The 21,984-nt window shown below is 42.5% G+C and overlaps 1 protein-coding gene across 1 annotated transcript in view; it reads left to right on the forward strand.

The window, feature by feature from the left end:
• LOC139763316 (glutamate receptor ionotropic, kainate 2-like) overlaps positions 1-12,999 on the forward strand; it is a 77,988-nt gene extending 64,989 nt beyond the window's left edge. The window contains exons 8-11 of the mRNA XM_071689338.1: positions 4,275-4,505; positions 6,008-6,186; positions 12,242-12,410; positions 12,731-12,999. Coding sequence (XP_071545439.1) covers positions 4,275-4,505; positions 6,008-6,186; positions 12,242-12,410; positions 12,731-12,907 — 756 coding nt within the window. The 3' untranslated portion in view covers positions 12,908-12,999. The remainder of the gene's footprint in view (positions 1-4,274; positions 4,506-6,007; positions 6,187-12,241; positions 12,411-12,730) is intronic.
• Positions 13,000-21,984: the final 8,985 nt, after the last annotated feature.

The following is a 21,984-nucleotide window of genomic DNA, read 5'->3' on the forward strand; positions in this document are numbered from 1 at the left end:
TACCCTCCTCCGTACAACTCTATCTATAGCCCATGCCTCAGTACCATTTAATATTGTGGGAACTATTATTCCTTCAAACGTACCAATTCTGCTCTCTGAGACAATGTTCTCTCTTTCCACACATTCTTCATAACTCCCAGATAGGGGAAAAAGAATACTTCCTACGTATTCCCTGTGTGTCAAAGAAGGCAACTAAATGGGGTGGAAGTGGTGTCTGGAAATTATCCCCTCCAGATTTTACTTTTCCAAAAGGAACAGAGAAGGGGGCCAAGTGAAGACTTTTTCCTCTGAGTCTCAATCCTCTGTTCTTAACACTACCTTGCTAATGCAGGAAGTGACGAATAGTTATGAAATTCTTTTTATTATTCTTGATCGCTGTTTTTCACAAAGGCGACGTAGCCCAAGGACACAGATGAAGAAAGACTCATCAACTTATATTCTCACATATACACATACACCCACATACACATACATATCAATATATGCATGCATATACATATAGACACATGAACATGTTCATACTTGCTCACCCTCATCCATTCCCAGTGCCATCCCAAACACAAGAAGCATGAAAAAAGGCCACATCCACTCACTCTCATTCTCTGTGAAATGTGATGCACCAAACTACAGCTCCCTATCCATGTTCAGGCCTCACAGACCTTTCCATGGATTACCTTGGATATACATACATATATATATATATATATATATATATATATATATATATATATATATATATATATATATATATATATATATATATATATATATATATATATATATATATATATATATATATATATATATATATATATATATATATATATATATATATAACTATATATATATGTATATATATATATATATATATATATATATATATATATATATATATATATATATATATATATATATATATATATATATATATATATATATATATATATATATATATATATATATATATATATATATATATATATATATATATATATATATATATATATATATATATTATCCCTGGGGATAGGGGATTAAGAATACTTCCCACGTATTCCCTGCGTGTCGTAGAAGGCGACTAAAAGGGGAGGGAGCGGGGGGCTGGAAATCGTCCCCTCTCGTTTTTTTTTTAATTTTTCCAAAAGGAGGAACAGAGGGGGGCCAGGTGAGGATATCCCACAAAGGCCCAGTCCTCTGTTCTTAACGCTACCTCGCTAACGCGGGAAATGGCGGATAGTTTAAAAGAAAGAAAGATATATATATATATATATATATATATATATATATATATATATATATATATATATATATATATATATATATATATATATATATATATATATATATACATATCCCTGGGGATAGGGGAGAAAGAATACTTCCCACGCATTCCTCACGTGTCGTAGAAGACGACTAAAGGGGACGGGAGCAGGGGGCTAGAAACCCTTCCCTCCTTGAATTTTAACATTTTAAAAGGGGAAACAGAAGAAGGAATCACGCGGGGAGTGCTCATCTCCCTCGAAGGCTCACATTAGGGTGTCTAAATGTGTGTGGATGTAACCAAGATGAGAAAAAAGGAGAGATTGGTAGCATGTTTGAGGAAAGGAACATGGATGTTTTGGCTCTGAGTGAAACAAAACTCAAGGGTAAAGGGGAAGAGTGGTTTGGGAGTAAAGTCAGGGGTTAGTGAGAGGACAAGAGCAAGGGAAGGAGTAGCAATTCTTCTGAAACAGGAGTGGTGGGAGTATGTGATAGAGTGTAAGAAAGCAAACTCTAAATTAATATGGGTAAAACTGAAAGTTGATGGAGCGAGATGGGTGATTATTGGTGCATATGCACCTGGGCATGAGAAGAAAGATCATTAGAGGCAAGTGTTTTGGGAGCAGCTGAATGAGTGAGTTAGTGGTTTTGATGCACGAGACCGGGTTATAGTGATGGGTGATTTGAATGCAAAGGTGAGTAATGTGGCAGTTGAGGGAATAATTGGTATACATGGAGTGTTCAGTGTTGTAAATGGAGATGGTGAAGAGCTTGTAGATTTATATGCTGAAAAAGGACTGGTGATTGGGAATACCTGGCTTAAAAAGAGAGATATACGTAAGTACACGTATGTAAGTAGGAGAGATGGCCAGAGAGCGTTATTGGATTACGTGTTAATTGATGGGCGCGCGAAAGAGAGACTTTTGGATGTTAATGTGCTGAGAAGTGCAACTGAGGGATGTCTGATCATTTTCTTGTGGAGGCGAAGGTGAAGATTTGTAAAGGTTTTCAGGAAAGAAGAGAGAATGTTGGGGTGAAGAGAGTGGTGAGAGTAAGTTAGCTTGGGAAGGAGACTTGTGTGATGAAGTACCAGGAGAGACTGAGTAGAGAATGGAAAAAGATGAGAACAAAGGAGGTAAGGGGAGTGAGGGAGGTATAGGATGTATTTAGGGAAGCAGTGATGGCTTGCGCAAAAGATGCTTGTGGAAAGAGAAGCGTGGGAGGTGGGCAGATTAAAAAGGGTAGTGAGTGGTGGGATGAAGAAGTAAGATTATTAGTGAAAGAGAAGAGAGAGGCATTTGGATGATTTTTGCAGGGAAAAATTGCAAATGAGTGGTAGATGTATAAAAGAAAGAGGCAGGAGGTCAAGAGAAAGGTGCAAGGTTTGAAAAAGAGGGCAAATGAGAGTTGGGATGAGGGAGTATCATTAAATTTTAGGGAGAATAAAAAGATGTTTTGGGAGGAGGTAAAAAATGTGCTTAAGAGAAGGGAACAAAAGTGAAGTTCAGTGAAGGGGGCTAATGGGGAGGTGATAACAAGTAGTGGTGATGTGAGAATGAGATTGAGTGAGTATTTTGAAGGTTTGTTGAATGTGTTTGATGATAGAGTGGCAGATATAGGGTGTTTTGGTCGAGGTGGTGTGCAAAGTGAGAGGGTTAGGGAAAATGATTTGGTAAACAGAGAAGAGGTAGTGAAAGCTTTGCGGAAGATGAAAGCCGGCAAGACAGCAGGTTTGCATGGTATTGCAGTGGAATTTATCAAAAAAGGGGGTGACTGTATCGTTGACTGGTTGGTAAGGTTATTTAATTGATGAATGATTCACGGTGAGTTGCCTGAGAATTGGCGGAATGCGTGCATAGTGCCATTGTACAAAGGCAAAGGGAACAAAGGTGAGTGCTCAATTGCAGAGGTATAGGTTTTCTGAGTAATCCTGGTATATTATATGGGAGGGTATTGATTGCGAAGGTGAAGGCATGTACAGAGCATCAGATTGGGGAAGAGCAGTATGGTTTCAGAAGTGGTAGAGGGTGTGTGGATCAGGTGTTTGCTTTGAAGAATGTATGTGAGAAATACTTAGAAAAGCAAATGGATTTGTATGTGGCATTTATGGATCTGGAGAAGGAATATGATAGAGTTGATATAGATGCTCTGTGGAAGGTATTAGGAATATATGGTGTGAGAGGCAAGTTGTTAGAAGCAGTGAAAAGTTTTTATCGAGGATGTAAGGCATGTGTACGTGTAGAAAGATAGGAAAGTGATTGGTTCTCAGTGAATGTAGGTTTGCGGCAGGGGTTTGTGATTTCTCCATGGTTGTTTAATTTGTTTATGGAGGGGGTTGCTAGGGAGGTGAATGCAAGAGTTTTGGAAAGAGGGGCAAGTATGAAGTCTGTTGTGGATGAGAGAGCTTGGGAAGTGAGTCAGTTGTTGTTCGGTGATGATACAGCGCTGGTGGCTGATTCATTTGAGAACTGCATAAGCTGGTGACTGAGTTTGGTAAAGTGTGTGAAAGAAGAAAGTTGAGAGTAAATGTAAATAAGAGCAAGGTTATTAGGTACAGTAGGGTTGAGGGTCAAGTCAATTGGGAGGTAAGTTTGAATGGAGAAAAACTGGAGGAAGAGAAGTGTTTTAGATATTTACGTTTACTCTCAACTTTCTTCTTTCACACACTTTACCAGCCTCAGTCACTACTGTCTGCAGTTTCTCACCCGAATCATCCACCAGCGCTGTATTTTCAGCGAAGACCAACTGACTCCGTTTGTCTTCGTGTGATATTGTTTATGCATATACGTATTTATTTGCCCTCGTATATTTTGTCATTATATATACTTTTATATTTTCCCGTATGTGTATGATTGTTGAGTATATAATCTTAACCCTATATTATCGTATGTGTGTGTTTATGTCCGTGTTGACGCATAGGTTTCTGTGTGGCTTTATACTTGAGTCTCAGTATTTGTCGTTGTGTGTTGGAGTATTACAGTAGAGCCAACGTATTATTGATGGTGTATCTGCAGTTTTTAGTGGGACTCTGGCTAATGACCTGCCTGATCATCACCAACATCTACCGGTGCTCCCTGGCAGCACACCTCATCGTCCAGGACAAAATGCCCGCCATTGACACCTTCCAAGACCTTCTGATCCGCGACGGTTGGGAGTGGGGCTCAAGCTTCACAAATGATGCGACTATGCTGTTCTTCAAATATCATCCCGACCCAGATATACAGAAACTTCACGAGGGAATGCAGGCAAGTTATACGGGAGATGTCAGTGCATGCAATGGCTTAGAACAAGGCATGAAGAAATAGTCCGCACCAGCAGTAGCTGATGAACATTTACTTCAGGGAAGCTGTACCGCTTGTATATGGGTAAGGTTAATGATGGTGACGTAGTGGGCTAGCACTGTGCTGTTCGTTAAATGTTCCACTCTGGTCCAGGTCGCTGTCATTTGTGTATTCATTTGTTTCCCACAAAGTATTTCTCACTTTACATATATGCACCGAAATCTTTTAATGAGGGAAACAGTGTAAACCATAGAGATTGGTCAGACTGCATTCGGGATGGTCCCGGCAGAGCTGAGGCCTTATCATTTTCCCTCCCTAACGATTTGAAGTAAACCTCTAGACACACAACCCACGATTCCAACCGACACGACTACTCCTCCAGCTCACTGTGATCTTGTTCATTACAGTGTCTGTCAACAGATCATAAAGTCTTTCGTGTGCCTCTGTGTCGAGGATCCAGTGAGCAAATCCTAATGTGATTTTCATACGAGGATTATCTTTAGTTTATATAAGTCGTTATTTTTAATAGCTACAGTATCTTTCAGTACAGGATATAAATTTGCTTTATCAAATGTCAAGAAATTCCTACCTGTTTATCTACTCTATCTCCAATGAATAGACTGAACTCCTCTAGCACTGTGTGTTCTAAAAGGAAGTTTCTCCTTTTCATATTAACCAGAATTCAGAGATGCTATTCATATCATAATTTTTTTACAATGTGAATATCTCCAACTCTGACAACGTGTTAGGTCTACTCCGCATCGCCTTATTGCTCTCATTTCTACCAGCTCCAAGACTTCCCATTTCCTTAATTGACCTTAGGCTTTCTCTTTATTTTCCACCGCTTTTTTCTCCTTTCGGTTTTATAAGTAAACGATGACCTCTATGAGAACTTCTGTCCTCGACTGGTCTTTCAATTGCGATAAAGAAAATTGGGCTGTTACTGACTAGTTTTTGATATTTTTCTTATCACAAACAAATTCTCCTGACTCTTATACATATATCAGTCGATCCGATATGAACTGAAACTGTTATTTGTTGCACCAAACAATACTTACATAATCATGATTCGTCTTTATCATCATCTCAGATATAGATGATCCAATCCAGACCATTCTTCGCTATGCTAAAAAGACGTTGCTTATTCATAAACAAGGGGTCGCCAGTACTTCAGTAGCCGATAAATCCACAAACATGTAACCCAGAGATCTTCAGTCCCTGTAACTGAGAGATCATCATTTTTCTACTTACATCCTCATCACTTCATATGTTCATCTCGGTCAGTCAGAATAATCCAGCATCCTTGCATTTCCGCCTGGCCTGCTGGGACAGTCACCTCACTCTAGTATCCGCACTGTACACTTGAGTCTGTACCAACTCCTACAGATGTTGACGGAAAACTAGACTCTCAGGGCCTGTTTGGATATGACGCTTCTTGACCATACATATATATGTCGTATCCACAGTATGCCTTGGCTGAGGAGCAGTTCCGGAGAGTGTTGAAGGGTGGCTATTCCCACCTCACTTACAAGAACCTGGGTATGGCGATCGTGGGTGCCAGCATCACCGACAACCGTGGCTACACACCCATCTACGTCAGCAAGACCGAGTACCTTCTCTTCCTTGGACTAGCATGGGGATTCCGGTGAGTCTGTGACGGGTGCAGAACAAGGAAGCGCTGGTTGTCACTTCATCATCATCATAACACAACACTTATACACAAACTCGTTTTAGATCTATTCGTCACATGACTTTATTGTGAACGTTTGACAACTTCACCAGTTTGTTTATACCGATGTTTTCAGAGTGTTTGGGTACAGCCTGGTGCCACTCTGTACCTGGTGACACTCTGTACCTAGTGCCACTCTGTACCTGTCGACACTGTGTAGCTGGTGCCACTTTGTTCCTGGTGACACTCTGTACCTGGTGACACTGTGTACCTGGTGACACTGTGAACCTGGTGACACTCTGTACCTGGTGGCACTGTGTACCTGGTGCCACTCTGTACCTGGTGACACTCTGTACCTGGTAACACACTGTACCTGGTGATACTCTGTACCTGGTGCCACTCTGTACCTGTCGACACTGTGTAACTGGTGCCACTATGTGCCTGGTGCCACTCTGTACCAAGTCCCACTCTGTACCTGGTGCCACTCTATACTTGGTGCCGCTCTGTACCTGGTGACACTGTGTAGCTGGAGCCACTCTATACCTGGTGCCACTCTATACCTGTCGACACTGTGTACCTGGTGCCACTCTATACCTGGTGCCACTCTATACCTGTCGACACTGTGTACCTGGTGCCACTCTATACCTGGTGCCACTCTACACCTGTCGACACTGTGTACCTGGTGCCACTCTATACCTGTCGATACTGTGTAGCTGGTGCCACTCTATACCTGGTGCCACTCTATACCTATCGACACTGTGTACCTGGTGCCACTCTATACCTGTCGACACTGTGTACCTGGTGCCACTCTATACCTGGTGCCACTCTATACCTGTCGACACTGTTTAGCTGGTGCCACTCTATACCTGGTGCCACTCTATACCTGTCGACACTGTGTACCTGGTGCCACTCTATACCTGGTGCCACGCTATACCTGTCGACACTGTGTACCTGGTGCCACTCTATACCTGTCGACACTGTGTACCTGGTGCCACTCTATACCTGGTGCCACTCTATACCTGTCGACACTGTGTACCTGGTGCCACTCTATACCTGTCGACACTGTGTACCTGGTGCCACTCTATACCTGGTGCCACTCTATACCTGTCGACACTGTGTAGCTGGTGCCACTCTATACCTGGTGCCACTCTATACCTGTCGACACTGTGTACCTGGTGCCACTCTATACCTGTCGACACTGTGCACCTGGTGCCACTCTATACCTGTCGACACTGTGTACCTGGTGCCACTCTATACCTGGTGCCACTCTATACCTGTCGACACTGTGTAGCTGGTGCCACTTTGTGCCTGGTGCCACTCTGTACCTCCTGCCACTATGTACCTGATGCCACTCTGTACCTGGTGACACTGTGTACCTGGTGACACTGTGAACCTGGTGACACTCTGTACTTGTCGACACTGTGTACCTATGGTGCCACTCTATACCTGTCGACACTGTGTAGCTGGTGCCACTCTATACCTGGTGCCACTCTATACCTGTCGACACTGTGTAGCTGGTGCCTCTCTATACCTGGTGCCACTCTATACCTGTCGACACTGTGTACCTGGTGCCACTCTATACCTGTCGACACTGTGCAGCTGGTGCCACTCTATACCTGTCGACACTGTGTAGCTGGTGCCACTCTTTACCTGGTGCCACTCTATACCTGTCGACACTGTGTACCTGGTGCCACTCTATACCTGTCGACACTGTGTAGCTGGTGCCACTCTATACCTGGTGCCACTCTATACCTGTCGACACTGTGTAGCTGGTGCCACTCTATACCTGGTGCCACTCTATACCTGTCGACACTGTGTTCCTGGTGCCACTCTATACCTGTCGACACTGTGTACCTGGTGCCACTCTATACCTGTCGACACTGTGTACCTGGTGCCACTCTATACCTGGTGCCACTCTATACCTGTCGACACTGTGTAGCTGGTGCCACTTTGTGCCTGGTGCCACTCTGTACCTCCTGCCACTATGTACCTGATGCCACTCTGTACCTGGTGACACTGTGTACCTGGTGACACTGTGAACCTGGTGACACTCTGTACTTGTCGACACTGTGTACCTATGGTGCCACTCTATACCTGTCGACACTGTGTAGCTGGTGCCTCTCTATACCTGGTGCCACTCTATACCTGTCGACACTGTGTACCTGGTGCCACTCTATACCTGTCGACACTGTGTAGCTGGTGCCACTCTATACCTGTCGACACTGTGTACCTGGTGCCACTCTATACCTGGTGCCACTCTATACCTGTCGACACTGTGTACCTGGTGCCACTCTATACCTGTCGACACTGTGTAGCTGGTGCCACTCTATACCTGGTGCCACTCTATACCTGTCGACACTGTTTAGCTGGTGCCACTCTATACCTGGTGCCACTCTATACCTGTCGACACTGTGTACCTGGTGCCACTCTATACCTGGTGCCACGCTATACCTGTCGACACTGTGTACCTGGTGCCACTCTATACCTGTCGACACTGTGTACCTGGTGCCACTCTATACCTGGTGCCCTCTAACCCGTCGACACTGGTACCTGGCCACTCTAACCTGGTGCCCCTCTAACCTTTTCGACACTGTGTAGCTGGTGCCACTCTATACCTGGTGCCACTCTAACCTGTCGACACTGTGTACCTGGTGTCCCGGTGCACTCAAACCTGTCGAAAACTGGTACCTGGTGGCCACTCTAATAACCTGTCGACACTTGTACTGGTGCCATCTAATAAACCCGTTTCCCCCTATAACCGTCGCAACTGTGTAAGCTGGTGCCCCTTTGTGCCTGGTGCCACTCTGTACCTCCTGCCACTATGTACCTGTGCCACTCTGTACCTGGTGCCACTCCCGGGAAATGTCCTGGGACACTTGTATTTCAACTGGTGCCACCCAATGTGACCTGGTGCCACTCTATAAACCCGGTGCCACCTTACCCGTCGACACTGGTAAGCTGGGGCCCTTTTCCTGGTGCCCACTTCCGGGAAACCTGGGGGGGGGGGGGGGGGGGGGGGGGGGGGGGGGGGGCCACTTTACCTGTGCCACTTGTACCTGGTGCCACCGGCCCTTTTAAACCCGGTGAACTCTTTCCTGGGGGACACCCGGGGTACCTGGTGCCACTCTTTACCTGTCGACACTGTTAGCTGGTGCCACTCTATACCTGGTGCCACTCTTTTACCTGGGCGCCCCTGTGTACTGGTGCCACCTTTACCTGGTGCCACTCTTACCTGGGGAAAACTGTGTCCCGGTGCCCCTCTTACCTGTGACACAATGTGTACCCGGGGCCACTCTTAATTCCAGGTCCGACACTGTGTACCTTTGGGGCCACCCTTTTCCTGGTGCCACTCTTACCTGTGACACTTGTACCCGGTGCCACTTTGTCCTGGGGGGCCACTCTGTACACCTTTTCCTTTCCACTTGTACCTGTACCACTCTTTAAACCCGGTGACACTGTGTACCTGGTGCCACTTTGTACCTCGTACCACTCTGTACGTGGTGACACTGTGTACCTAGTGCCACTCTGTACCTGGTGACACTGTGTACCTGGTGTCACTCTGTACCTGGTGCCACTCTGCTAGTCAAGAACATATAGTTCCTCAGTCGTGTTCTCACTGGTGTATCATGTGGCAGGGTTATCTGACGGCCCACATTAGAAGGTCATTGTATAAGTCGTACACTGTACGATGTGTGGAAGACAGTTGTGGTGGTCAGTTGTTTACCTATATATATCTATCAACTGTTTTTACTTATTTGTTAAGCAGATTATAACGTGCAGTTATATCTGAACATCTCATTACGGAAGCTCAAATTTCTTTCACATTAGAATTTTGATGAAAGGAAAGTGAAAATTCTCTTCCCAGTGGCTCTTGCTTTACAAGTGAATGTAACATTAAGCATACACAAACTTCACACTAGATACTCCAGTTTTGCTTGGGGCAGACAATCAGTTTTGCACGCAAAATATGACGTAAAACGAGAGAGATTTTTTTTTTCTGTTTGCCGATATTATCTCCGATAACTTCATAGAACACGCTGACTTTTCTATCAAACTTGTGATGTTAGTTTCATTGAGGTCATCCGACTGCTGATCATACCAGGCCTCACCAGCCGCCAGTATCTCCTCTCATAATGAAAAGAGCGACCACAATGGCCCCGGGACTCGAGTATAAGAAATAGATATAAGTCATATTACACCAGACCTGGGGTTGTGAGGAGGGTGGCCCAACTACATGACTTACCGAACACGAGCAGCTGCAGCTTGTGACGTGCCTCTGAACTGTAACATCTCGTAACACAGCACTAGCAGGCCTCTCGTAACACAGCACTAACATGCCTCTCGTAACACAGCACTAACATGCCTCTCGTAACACAGCACTAACATTCCTCTCGTAACACAACACTAACATGCCTCTCGTAACACACCACTAACATGCCTCTCGTATAACACAGCACTAACATGCCTCTCGCAACACAGCACTAACATGCCTCTCGTAACACAGCATTAACATGCCTCTCGTAACACAGCACTAACATGCCTCTCGTAACACAGCACTAACATGCCTCTCGTAACACAGCACTAACATGCCTCTCGTAACACACCACTAACATGCCTCTCGTATAACACAGCACTAACATGCCTCTCGCAACACAGCACTAACATGCCTCTCGTAACACAGCATTAACATGCCTCTCGTAACACAGCATTAACATGCCTCTCGTAACACAGCACTAACATGCCTCTCGTAACACAGCACTAACATGCCTCTCGTAACACAGCATTAACATGCCTCTCGTAACACAGCACTAACATGCCTCTCGTAACACAGCATTAACATGCCTCTCGTAACACAGCACTAACATGCCTCTCGTAACACAGCATTAACATGCCTCTCGTAACACAGCACTAACATGCCTCTCGTAACACAGCATTAACATGCCTCTCGTAACACAGCACTAACATGCCTCTCGTAACACAGCACTAACATGCCTCTCGTAACACAGCACTAACATTCCTCTCGTAACACAGCACTAACATGCCTCTCGTAACACACCACTAACATGCCTCTCGTATAACACAGCACTAACATGCCTCTCGCAACACAGCACTAACATGCCTCTCGTAACACAGCATTAACATGCCTCTCGTAACACAGCATTAACATGCCTCTCGTAACACAGCATTAACATGCCTCTCGTAACACAGCACTAGCATGCCTCACGTAACACAGCACTAATATGCCTCTCGTAACACAGCACTAACATGCCGCTCGTAACACAGCACCAACATGGCTCTCCTCAACATTCCATGTTGTTTCTTCCGGGGTTTTCTTATTAATCAGACAACCAATATGGCCACATGTGACCTGTGGTTTATGAGGGATATAATCAAAACACAGAAATGCAATTGTCATCCAGTGCATGGACCTTCGTAGGGTAGCAGTTAGCGTTGCTGACCATGACATATTCACGGGACACCTGGGGTCAAGTCCGAATAGATTCGAATCCTGGTCTCGGCAGTCGGCCCATAGTTCGCCCAGCTGTTCATCCTCCTGTAAAGGATAGTCGATATAACGGGTACCTGGCTTAAGTTAAAGTATGTAGTATATAGATATAGCCCTAATGAGATGGCCTTCATCAAAGCCTCCAGTTGACCGTGTCGACTCAGCTGACAAACACAATAAACGAGGTAAGATATGACCAGATGTACTCCAGATCCGACTCTGGGTTTCACTGATCATTTACGTCTTAAATCAGGTAACACAAGGGAAAAGAAAGCTGGATAGATTGCCTCCCTACTGCTCAAACAGCTTGCAACTTGTATCAGTGTTGATCATATGATCAGATATAACACATGAAGCGTGTGTTGATATTGTAGGTCAACTTTACTGAGGCGAGCAGTACTTTAGCGCTTTCCACTTTGGCATTAAGTTGATGATGTCTACGTTATTACCGGATATAAACTATGTTTTCGTCTTGTCTTTCCTTGCTTCAAGTGGTCGAATATTTCAGTGTTGCTCATGTTGCAGGAGAGGCGCTCCGTTCCGTCACCGCATCAGTATGATGATGCAGCACATGGTGGATGCTGGACTGATAGCTTACTGGATCGAGGACGTTCTTGCTGACCACATGAGAAACGCGAGGGAAGAGAGAGAAAAGGGAGGTCAAGAAGAAGTAAACCAGTACGAGATATTTGAGGTACAAATGGAAGTCGACTCATAAATACGCTAACAATATAACCTAAAATAATATATGAGTATTTTCTCTTGTAACTTCGTCATTCTTTCATTTATTCAGTTACACATAACTTTACTTCACAGTAAATATCCTTAATAACTAAGCAAATCATTTATTTTTCTTTACTTTTACTGACAGAAATTTTCTTCTTCACAAATTATGAAATACTAATATAATAACTGAATTATTATCATTATTGTGCCAGTTACTAATAATTCATGACTGAATCATTATCATTATTATGCCAGTCATTATCATCACAATTACCATGATCTACGTAGGTTGCTGACCGTAATGTCACCTTCGGACTGGGTCACCTCCAAGGCGCCTTCTACCTGCTGCTCCTGGGCTTCGCTCTCGCTCTCCTCTCCTTCGGTGGGGAAACTTTCGCCAACTACAACAGTTCATCTGACAAGTCTCTCATGATAGTGGAGAACCCTGCTCCCAGGAAGAGCTAACCTCTCCCGCCTCACCCGCTACCACACTACCTCACCCGCTACCACACTACCTCACCCGCTACCACACTACCTCACCCGCTACCACGCTACCTCACCCGCTACCACACTACCTCACCCGCTACCACACTACCTCACCCGCTACCACACTACCTCACCCGCTACCACACTACCTCACCCGCTACCACACTACCTCACACGCTACCACACTACCTCACCCGCTACCACACTACCTCACCCGCTACCACGCTACCTCACCCGCTACCACACTACCTCACCCGCTACCACGCTACCTCACCCGCTACCACACTACCTCACACGCTACCACACTACCTCACCTGCTACCACACTACCTCACCCGCTACCACACTACCTCACCCGCTACCACGCAACCTCACCCGCTACCACACTACCTCACCCGCTACCACACTACCTCACCCGCTACCACACTACCTCACCCGCTACCACACTACCTCACCCGCTACCACACTACCTCACCCGCTACCACACTACCTCACCCGCTACCACACTACCTCACCCGCTACCACACTACCTCACCCGCTACCACACTACCTCACCCGCTACCACGCAACCTCACCCGCTACCACACTACCTCACCCGCTACCACGCTACCTCACCCGCTACCACACTACCTCACCCGCTACCACGCTACCTCACCCGCTACCACACTGCCTCACCCGCTACCACACTACCTCACCTGCTTCCACACTACCTCACCTGCTACCACGCTACCTCACCCGCTACCACGCTACCTCACCCGCTACCACACTACCTCACCCGCTACCACACTACCTCACCTGCTACCACACTACCTCACCTGCTACCACGCTACCTCACCCGCTACCACGCTACCTCACCCGCTACCACACTACCTCACCCGCTACCACACTACCTCACCCGCTACCACACTACCTCACCTGCTGCCACACTACCTCACCCGCTACCACACTACCTCACCCGCTACCACACTACCTCACCCGCTACCACGCTACCTCACCCGCTACCACACTACCTCACCCGCTACCACAGCTCAGCCCTACATCTGCAGCTAACCTGATCAGCCTTATCTAATACAGACTTCGGTGACACATGCTGGAATGGACTTGAACTTACAAAGGCGTTTCATCAGTGCTTGTATTAATGTATCGTTATAATGTTATAGATAATGATAATAAACTGTTCATCTTAAATTGTTTTTTATTATCAAGAAATTGTCAAAATGCCGGGTGGAGGTACGAAGTAAACCTAAGTAAAATCATCATCTCAGATCAAGATTGATACTCACTTGTGCAAATGCTACACCAACACATCACTTTTGATACTTGATGTTCTTTCTTTCGTTAACGAGGTAGCGCCAAGAACAAACGAAGAAAGACCACATCCTCTCTTATCCATACCCTAGCCATCATATCCACTGCACCGAAACCACAGCTCTCACTCCAAAACCAAGCTTTACAAACCTATCATGGTTTACCCTGAGCGTTCCACATGCCCTGGTTCAGTCCATTGACGGCACGTTGACCCCGGTATACCAAAGAGTTCCAATGCACTCTATTCCGTGAACGCTCTTCACCCTCCTACATCATCCAGCAACGATCACACAAAATCTTTTTCACTCCATTCTTCCACCTCCAATTTGGTCTCCCCATGCTACTTGTTGCCTCCACCTCTGACACATACATCCTCTTTGTCAACTTTTCTTCACTCATTCTTTCCAGATGTCCAAACCATTTCAACACACCCGCTTCTGCTCTTTCAACCACACTCCTTTTCTATTACCACACATCTCTCTTACCCTTTCGTTACTTACCCGATCAAACCACCTCACACCACATATTGTCCTCAAACATTTTCATTTCCAACACATCTACTCTCCTCCTTACAACCCTATCTACAGCCATTCCTCGCAACCATGCAACATTGTTGGAACTACTATTACTTCAAACATACCCTTCTTGCCCTCTCAGATAATGTTTTTTCTTTTTTTCCACATATTCTTCAGCGCTTCCAGGACCTTCGCCTCCTCCTCCAACTTAAGACTTATTTCTGCTTCACTGGTTCTATTCACTGCCAAGTCCACCCCGAGATATATAAAACACTTCATATCTTCCAATTTTCCTCCAATAAGCTCATATCCCAACTAACCTGTCCCTCTACCCTGTAGCTAAATGTAATAGCCTTACTTCACATCCACCCTTAAGTTTCGCTCTCACACAGCTTCCAAACTCAGTCACCAACGTCTGCAGTTTTCCCTCAAACCAGCCACCAGTGCTGTATCATCGGCGAACAACAACTGACTTACTTTTCAAGGCTTCTAATTTCTTGCATACTTTATACACGCCCCTCCTCTCCAAGACTCTTGCATTTACATCCCTAACCACACCATCCGTAAAAAAATTGAACAAACATGGTGACCTCACAACCCCGGCGACATACCAACCTTCTTTTGGTAACCATTCACTCTCCCCTCTTCCTACTCATATAAATGCCTTACAAATTTGATAAGAATTTCTCACTTCATCTGGCAGTTTTCGTTCCTCGCCGTGTATTCTTAAGGGTTTCACCAAAGTATCTCTATCAGCCCTATCATATGCCTTTTCCAGATTCATAAATTCCGCAACCAAATCCATCTCTTTTTCTAAATATTTCTCTCACATACTCAATACAGCAAACACCTGATCCAAAAGTCCTCTACCACTTCTTAAACCAAACTTCTGTCCAGTCTGATGCCCTGTACGTGCTTTCACCTTCTCAATCAATAACCTACCATATGATTTCCCCGGAGTATTCAACAAACTTATGCCTCTGTAATTTGAACACTCATCTTTATCCCTTTTGCCTTTGTGCAATAGCACTATGCATGCATTCCGCCAATCCTCAGGCACTTCACCATGATCCATGCATACATTGAATATCTTTAACAACCAATCAACAACACAGTCACCTCTTTCTTAAGATATTCAGGTGCAATACCATCCATTACTCAGCCCCCTATGTTTCATCTCGTATTGGTCAATATTTTTCTCCTGATTCTTGACTTGTGTTGACATACATACATGGACCTTGTTATGTTTTCATCAGACTTCAAATGTAACCAGTCACGTGACATTATGTTGCATATCTAAGAATAATTACACTACTGTTTTTCATGTGAGTTTTGGTTTACCACTGTTAAGGACTTTGACCAGATTTAACTACGGTGGGTCTCGACCCCTTAACATATTAGTCTAGGCTTAAATGCTGATAAAATTGTTTCAGTCAATACACTAACTATGTAGACGCCGCTGCCTCTTGGTAAGGGTCGAGAGTGACATCTTTAAACACCAAACCCAAATATATACTAATCACATTTCAATAGATAGCTCGGTCAGGATCAGTAATACACGTAAAACATTCAAGAAAACAATATGTTGCAAAAAATAACAAAAATATGATCTGAACCCAAGATAGACGCCACCGTGGCGGACTAGACAATGCATCAGCTACAATATCATCTTTCTTTCTTACATGCTTAGCAGATAACAAAATCATAATCTGTAACATAAGTCTCTAACGGATTAACCTCTGATAAGCGATGTTCATATTGTACCAAAATTATAGAGGATTATGATCCGTAAAAGCTAAAATGGTTTTTCCTAACCCCTTTATGAATATCAAAATTCTCTGAGCTCAAGATCAAAGTTTTCATCTCAATAGAACTATAATTTCTCTAATAAGGAAGAAAAGTTTTAGAGAAATAACATAATGGTCGATCAATGCCTTGCTTCTCTTGCATGAACACTACACCAACACCGGCACCACTAGCTTCCTTATATATATTAAATGGCTTTTCATAATCTGAAATACATAAAACTGGATCACCAATTAACATTTGTTTTATGTTATCAAAATCATCATTGCAGCTGTCATCCCACATGTATTATACCATACCTGATAACAGCCATGTTAATGGTGATGCAACAGAGGAAAAATTCTTGCAAAACCTTTAGTAATAATCACTCATTCCAAGGAATCTCAGTAGGTTTTCTCTGTATGGATGTAGGGGATGTGCAACTATACTTACAACTTGTGCATTAACCGGTAACCTTTACATAGAACGCTATGAAACAAACTTACTGAAGGATATCTTGCCTTCTGATGCAATTTGGTTTAGGTGTGTAGATGATCTTTCTGTTTGGCCAACAATTTACAAACATTTCTCCTTATCTAGGAATTTAGAGCCTTCCATCAACTTTACTATAGAATTTGAATTTTACCATTTTTAGAAGGCATGGTCCCTAGGGATGGAAACATGTTTAACTTTAGTATATACAGAAAGACCTACCAAAGTATTCTCATATATCCATTATTACTCAGATCAACATGACAGAGTTAGACTGTCCTCCAGTCTATGTTCCTTAGGGCATTGCGTATATATAGTTCAGAGTTTATTGGTGATGATTTTGAGAAAATACATTCTATTGGTCCAAGTTAGAGTATCCTATATCTTTCATTAACAAGTGGGTAAAGAAATAGTTTTATAGATTTAAACCCAAACCTCCCATTGACACCAACCTTTTACTTTTACTTTACTTCTCATGTTGCTTAAATTCTTTGATATTAATAAACGTTGCCTTCAGCAAAACATTACTAAAAGGAATATCTTAACCAGGAACTCACCAGATAGTCTTGCAGGCTGTGTATATTAAATACCATGTAAAAACTGTGATGTTTTATGTTGGGCAGACTAGAAAGGATCTTTCTCTTAGACTTAAGCAACATAAATATAGTATACGAATATGACAAGAATTAAATGCCTTGTTTGATCATGTTAGAAATTATATTCATTGTATTGACGGAAGTAATGCCTTCTAAGTTATTAACTCAAGCTTCTGTACTATGATAAATATCAATGAATCTTCTATTATCAAAAACAAAAAGATATGTAAAATTGATATCAGTGAGGGTCAATACAAATTGCATACCTTTATCGTTGATGAAATTTCCAAACCGTTCCCTAATTTCTCCACATAATAGATATCATGATACGCATCTAGTCAGACTGTAACGCATTCAACCACTGGTTTGGGTAGTCACTTGTTTACAAAATGGCGTCCTACGTACGTCTCTTCCTTGTATTTTCACGGGCAGTTACACATTTTTCTTGAAGATTCCTGATAATTTGATAATCATAATAAAGTGCACTTTGGAACTTATTGCGTTTGGTATCCCCTTGGATTAGAAGGAATTTACTGTCGACGTAATAAGAATCTTATAACAAGCATGATGACGGACACAAACACCCCAAACCCGAAGACCATCATTCGGTAACGCTTGTTTATCAATTGTGTCTTCGCTATGTTTCTTCTTTGTATATCAAAACAGTGTTCTACATCTTTTATCACATCATTTATCTCCTACGACGATGATATTAATACACGTAAATGCACTTAGGAACTTACTCTTCGAAGAAAGGAACCTGGATGTTTTGGCTCTGAGTGAAACTAAGCTCAAGGGTAAAGGGGAAGAGTGGTTTGGAAATGTCTTTGGAGCAAAGTCAGGGTTTGGTGAGAGGACAAGAGCAAGGGAAGGAGTAGCAATACTCCTGAAACAGGAGTGGTAGGAGTATGTGACAGAGAGTAAGAAAGTAAACTCTGGTTGATATGGGTAAAACTGAAAGTGGATGGAGAGAGATGGGTGATTATTGGTGCATAAGCACCTGGGCATGAGAAGAAAGATCATAGGAAGAAAGTGTTTTGGGAGCAGCTGAGTGAGTGTGTTAGTAGTTTTGATGAACGAGACCGGGTTATAGTGATGGGTGATTTTAATGCAAAGGTGAATAATGTTGCAGTTTAGGGAATAATTGGTGTATATGGGGTGTTCAGAGTTGTAAACGGAAATAGTGAAGAGCTTGTAGGTTTGTGTGTTGAAAAACGACTGGTGATTGGGAATATCTGGTTAAAAAGAGAGATATACATACAGATACGTATGTAAGTAGGAGAGATGGCCAGAGAGCGTTATCGGATTACGTGTTAATTGATAGACGCGCGAAAGAGAGACTTTTGGATGTTAATGTGCTGAGAGGTGAAACTAGAGGAATGTCTGATCATTATCTTGTGGAGGCGAAGGTGAAGATTTGTAGAGGTTCTCAGAAAAGGAAAGAGAGAATGTTGGCGTGAAGAGAGAGGTGAGAGTAAGTGAGCTTGGGAAAGAGACTTGTGTGAGGAAGAAACCAGAAGAGACTCAGCGCAGAATGGAAAAACGTGAGACCAAAGGACGTAAAAGGAGTGGGGGAGTAATGGGATGTGTTTAGGGAAGTAGTGATGGCTTGCTCAAAGGATGCTTGTGGTATAAGAAGCGTGGGAGGTGGGCAGATTAGAAAGGGTAGTGAGTGGTGGGATGAAAAAGAAACATTGTTAGTAAAACAAAAGAGAGAGGCATTTAGACGACTTTTACTGGGAAATAGTGCAAATGACTGGGAGATGTATAAAAGAAAGAGGAAAGAGGTCAAGAGAAAGGCGCAAGAGGTGAAAAAGAAGGCAAATGAGAGTTGGGGTGAAAGTATCATTAAATTTTAGGGAGAATAAAAAGATGCTTTGGAAGGAGGTAAACAAAGTGCGTAAGACAAGAGAACAAATGGGAACATTCATAAAGGGGGCTAATGGTGAGGTGACGACAAGCAGTGGTGATGTGAGAAGGAGATGCAGTAAGTATTCTGAAAGACAGTTGAATGTGTAAGATGATACAGTGGCAGATATAGGGTGTTTTGGTCGAGGTGGTGTGCAAAGTGAGAGGGTTAAGGAGAATGATTTGGTGAACGTGAGTGCTCAAATTACAGAGGTATACGTTTGTTGGGTATACCTGGGAAATTATATGAGAGGGTATTGATTGAGAGGGTAGAGGTATGTACACAGAATCAGATTGGGGAAGAGCAGTGTGGTTTCAGAAGTGGTAGAGGATGAGTGGATCAGGTTTGCTTTGAAGAATGTTTGTGAGAAATACTTAGAAAGCAAATGGATTTGTATGTAGTAGTTATGGATCTGGAGAGGGCATATGATAGAGTTGACAGAGATGCTTTGTGGAAGGTATTAAGAATATATGGTGTGGGAAGCAAGAAGTTTGAGGCAGTGAAAAGTTTTTATCGAGGATCTAAGGCATGTGTACGGGTCGGAAGAGAGGAAAGTAATTGGTTCTCAATGAATGTCGGTTTGCGGCAGGGGTGCATGATGTTTCCAAGGCTGTTTAATTTGTTTATGGATGGGGTCGCTAGGGAGGTGAATAAGAGTTTTGGAAAGAGGAGCAAGTATTCAGTTTGCTGTTGATGAGAGAAAAGTGTGTGAAAGAAGAAAGCTGAGAGTAAATGTGAATAAGAGCAAGGTTATTATGTACAGTAGGGTTGAGGGGCAAGTCAATTGGGAGATAAGTTTAAATTGAGAAAACCTGGAGGAAGTAAAGTGTTTTAGAAACCTGTTAGTGGATTTGGCAGAGGATGGAACCACGGAAGCTGAAGTGAGTCACAGAGTGGGGGAGGGAACAAAGATTCTGGGAGCGTTGAAAAATGTGTAGAAGTCGAGAACATTATCTCGGAAAGCAAAAATTGATAGATTTGAAGAAATAGTGGTTCCTAAAATATCATATCGTTGCGAGGCGTGGGATATATACACAGTTGTGCGGAGGGGGATGTATGTGTTTGCAATGAGATATTTGAGGAAATTATGTATTGTGAGTTGGTTGTATCGAGTAATTAATGAATCTGTAAGAGAGATGTGTGGTAATAAAAAGAGTGTGGTTGAGAGAACAGGATAGGGTGTTTTGAAATGGTTTGGAAACATAGAATTAGTGCAGAAAGATTGAAAAAGAGTATGTGTTTGTCAGAGGTGGAGGAAACGAGTAGAAGGAAAAGACGAAATTGGAGGTGGAAAGATGTAGTGAAAAGGATTTCGAGCAATCGGGGCCTGAACATGCAGGAGAGTGAAAGGCGTTCAGAGAATAGAGTAAGTTGGAACAATATGGTATACCGGAGTCGACGAGCTGTCAATGGATTGAGCAAGGGCAAGTGAAGCGTCTTGGGTAAACCATGGAAAATTTTTATGGAGCCTGCATGTGGAAAGGGAGCTGTGGTTTTGGTGAAATGTACATGACAGCTAGAGACTGAGTGTGAACGAATGTGGTCTTTATTGTCTTTTCCTAGAGCTACCTCGCGCGCATGCCGGGCTAGGGGGGTGTCATTCCATGTGTGGCGGGGTGGCGACGGGAATAATTGAGGTCAGCAAGTACGAACTATATACATGTATAAGTATGAATATGTCTGCGTATATATATATATATATATATATATATATATATATATATATATATATATATATATATATATATATATATATATATATATATATATATATATATATATATATATATATATATATATATATATATATATATACATATATATACATATATATATATATATATATATATATATATATATATATATATATATATATATATATATATATATATATATATATATATATATATATATATATTATCCCTGGGGATAGGGGAGAAAGAATACTTCCCACGTATTCCCTGCGTGTCGTATAAGGCGACTAAAAGGGAAGGGAGCGGGGGGCTGGAAATCCTCCCCTCTCGTTTTTTTTTTTTTAATTTTCCAAAAGAAGGAACAGAGAAGAGGGGCCAGGTGAGGATATTCCCTCAAAGGCCCAGTCCTCTGTTCTTAACGCTACCTCGCTATCGCGGGAAATGGCGAATAGTATGAAAAAAAAAAAAAAATATATATATATATATATATATATATATATATATATATATATATATATATATATATATATATATATATATATATATATATATATATATATATATATATATATATATATATATATATATATATATATATATATATATATATATATATATATATATATATATATATATATATATATATATATATATATATATATATATATATATATATATATATATATATATATATATATATATATATATATATATATATATATATATATATATATATATATATATATATATATATATAT

This window comes from Panulirus ornatus, chromosome 46 (assembly GCF_036320965.1).
Source record: "Panulirus ornatus isolate Po-2019 chromosome 46, ASM3632096v1, whole genome shotgun sequence".
Lineage (NCBI taxonomy): Eukaryota > Metazoa > Arthropoda > Malacostraca > Decapoda > Palinuridae > Panulirus > Panulirus ornatus.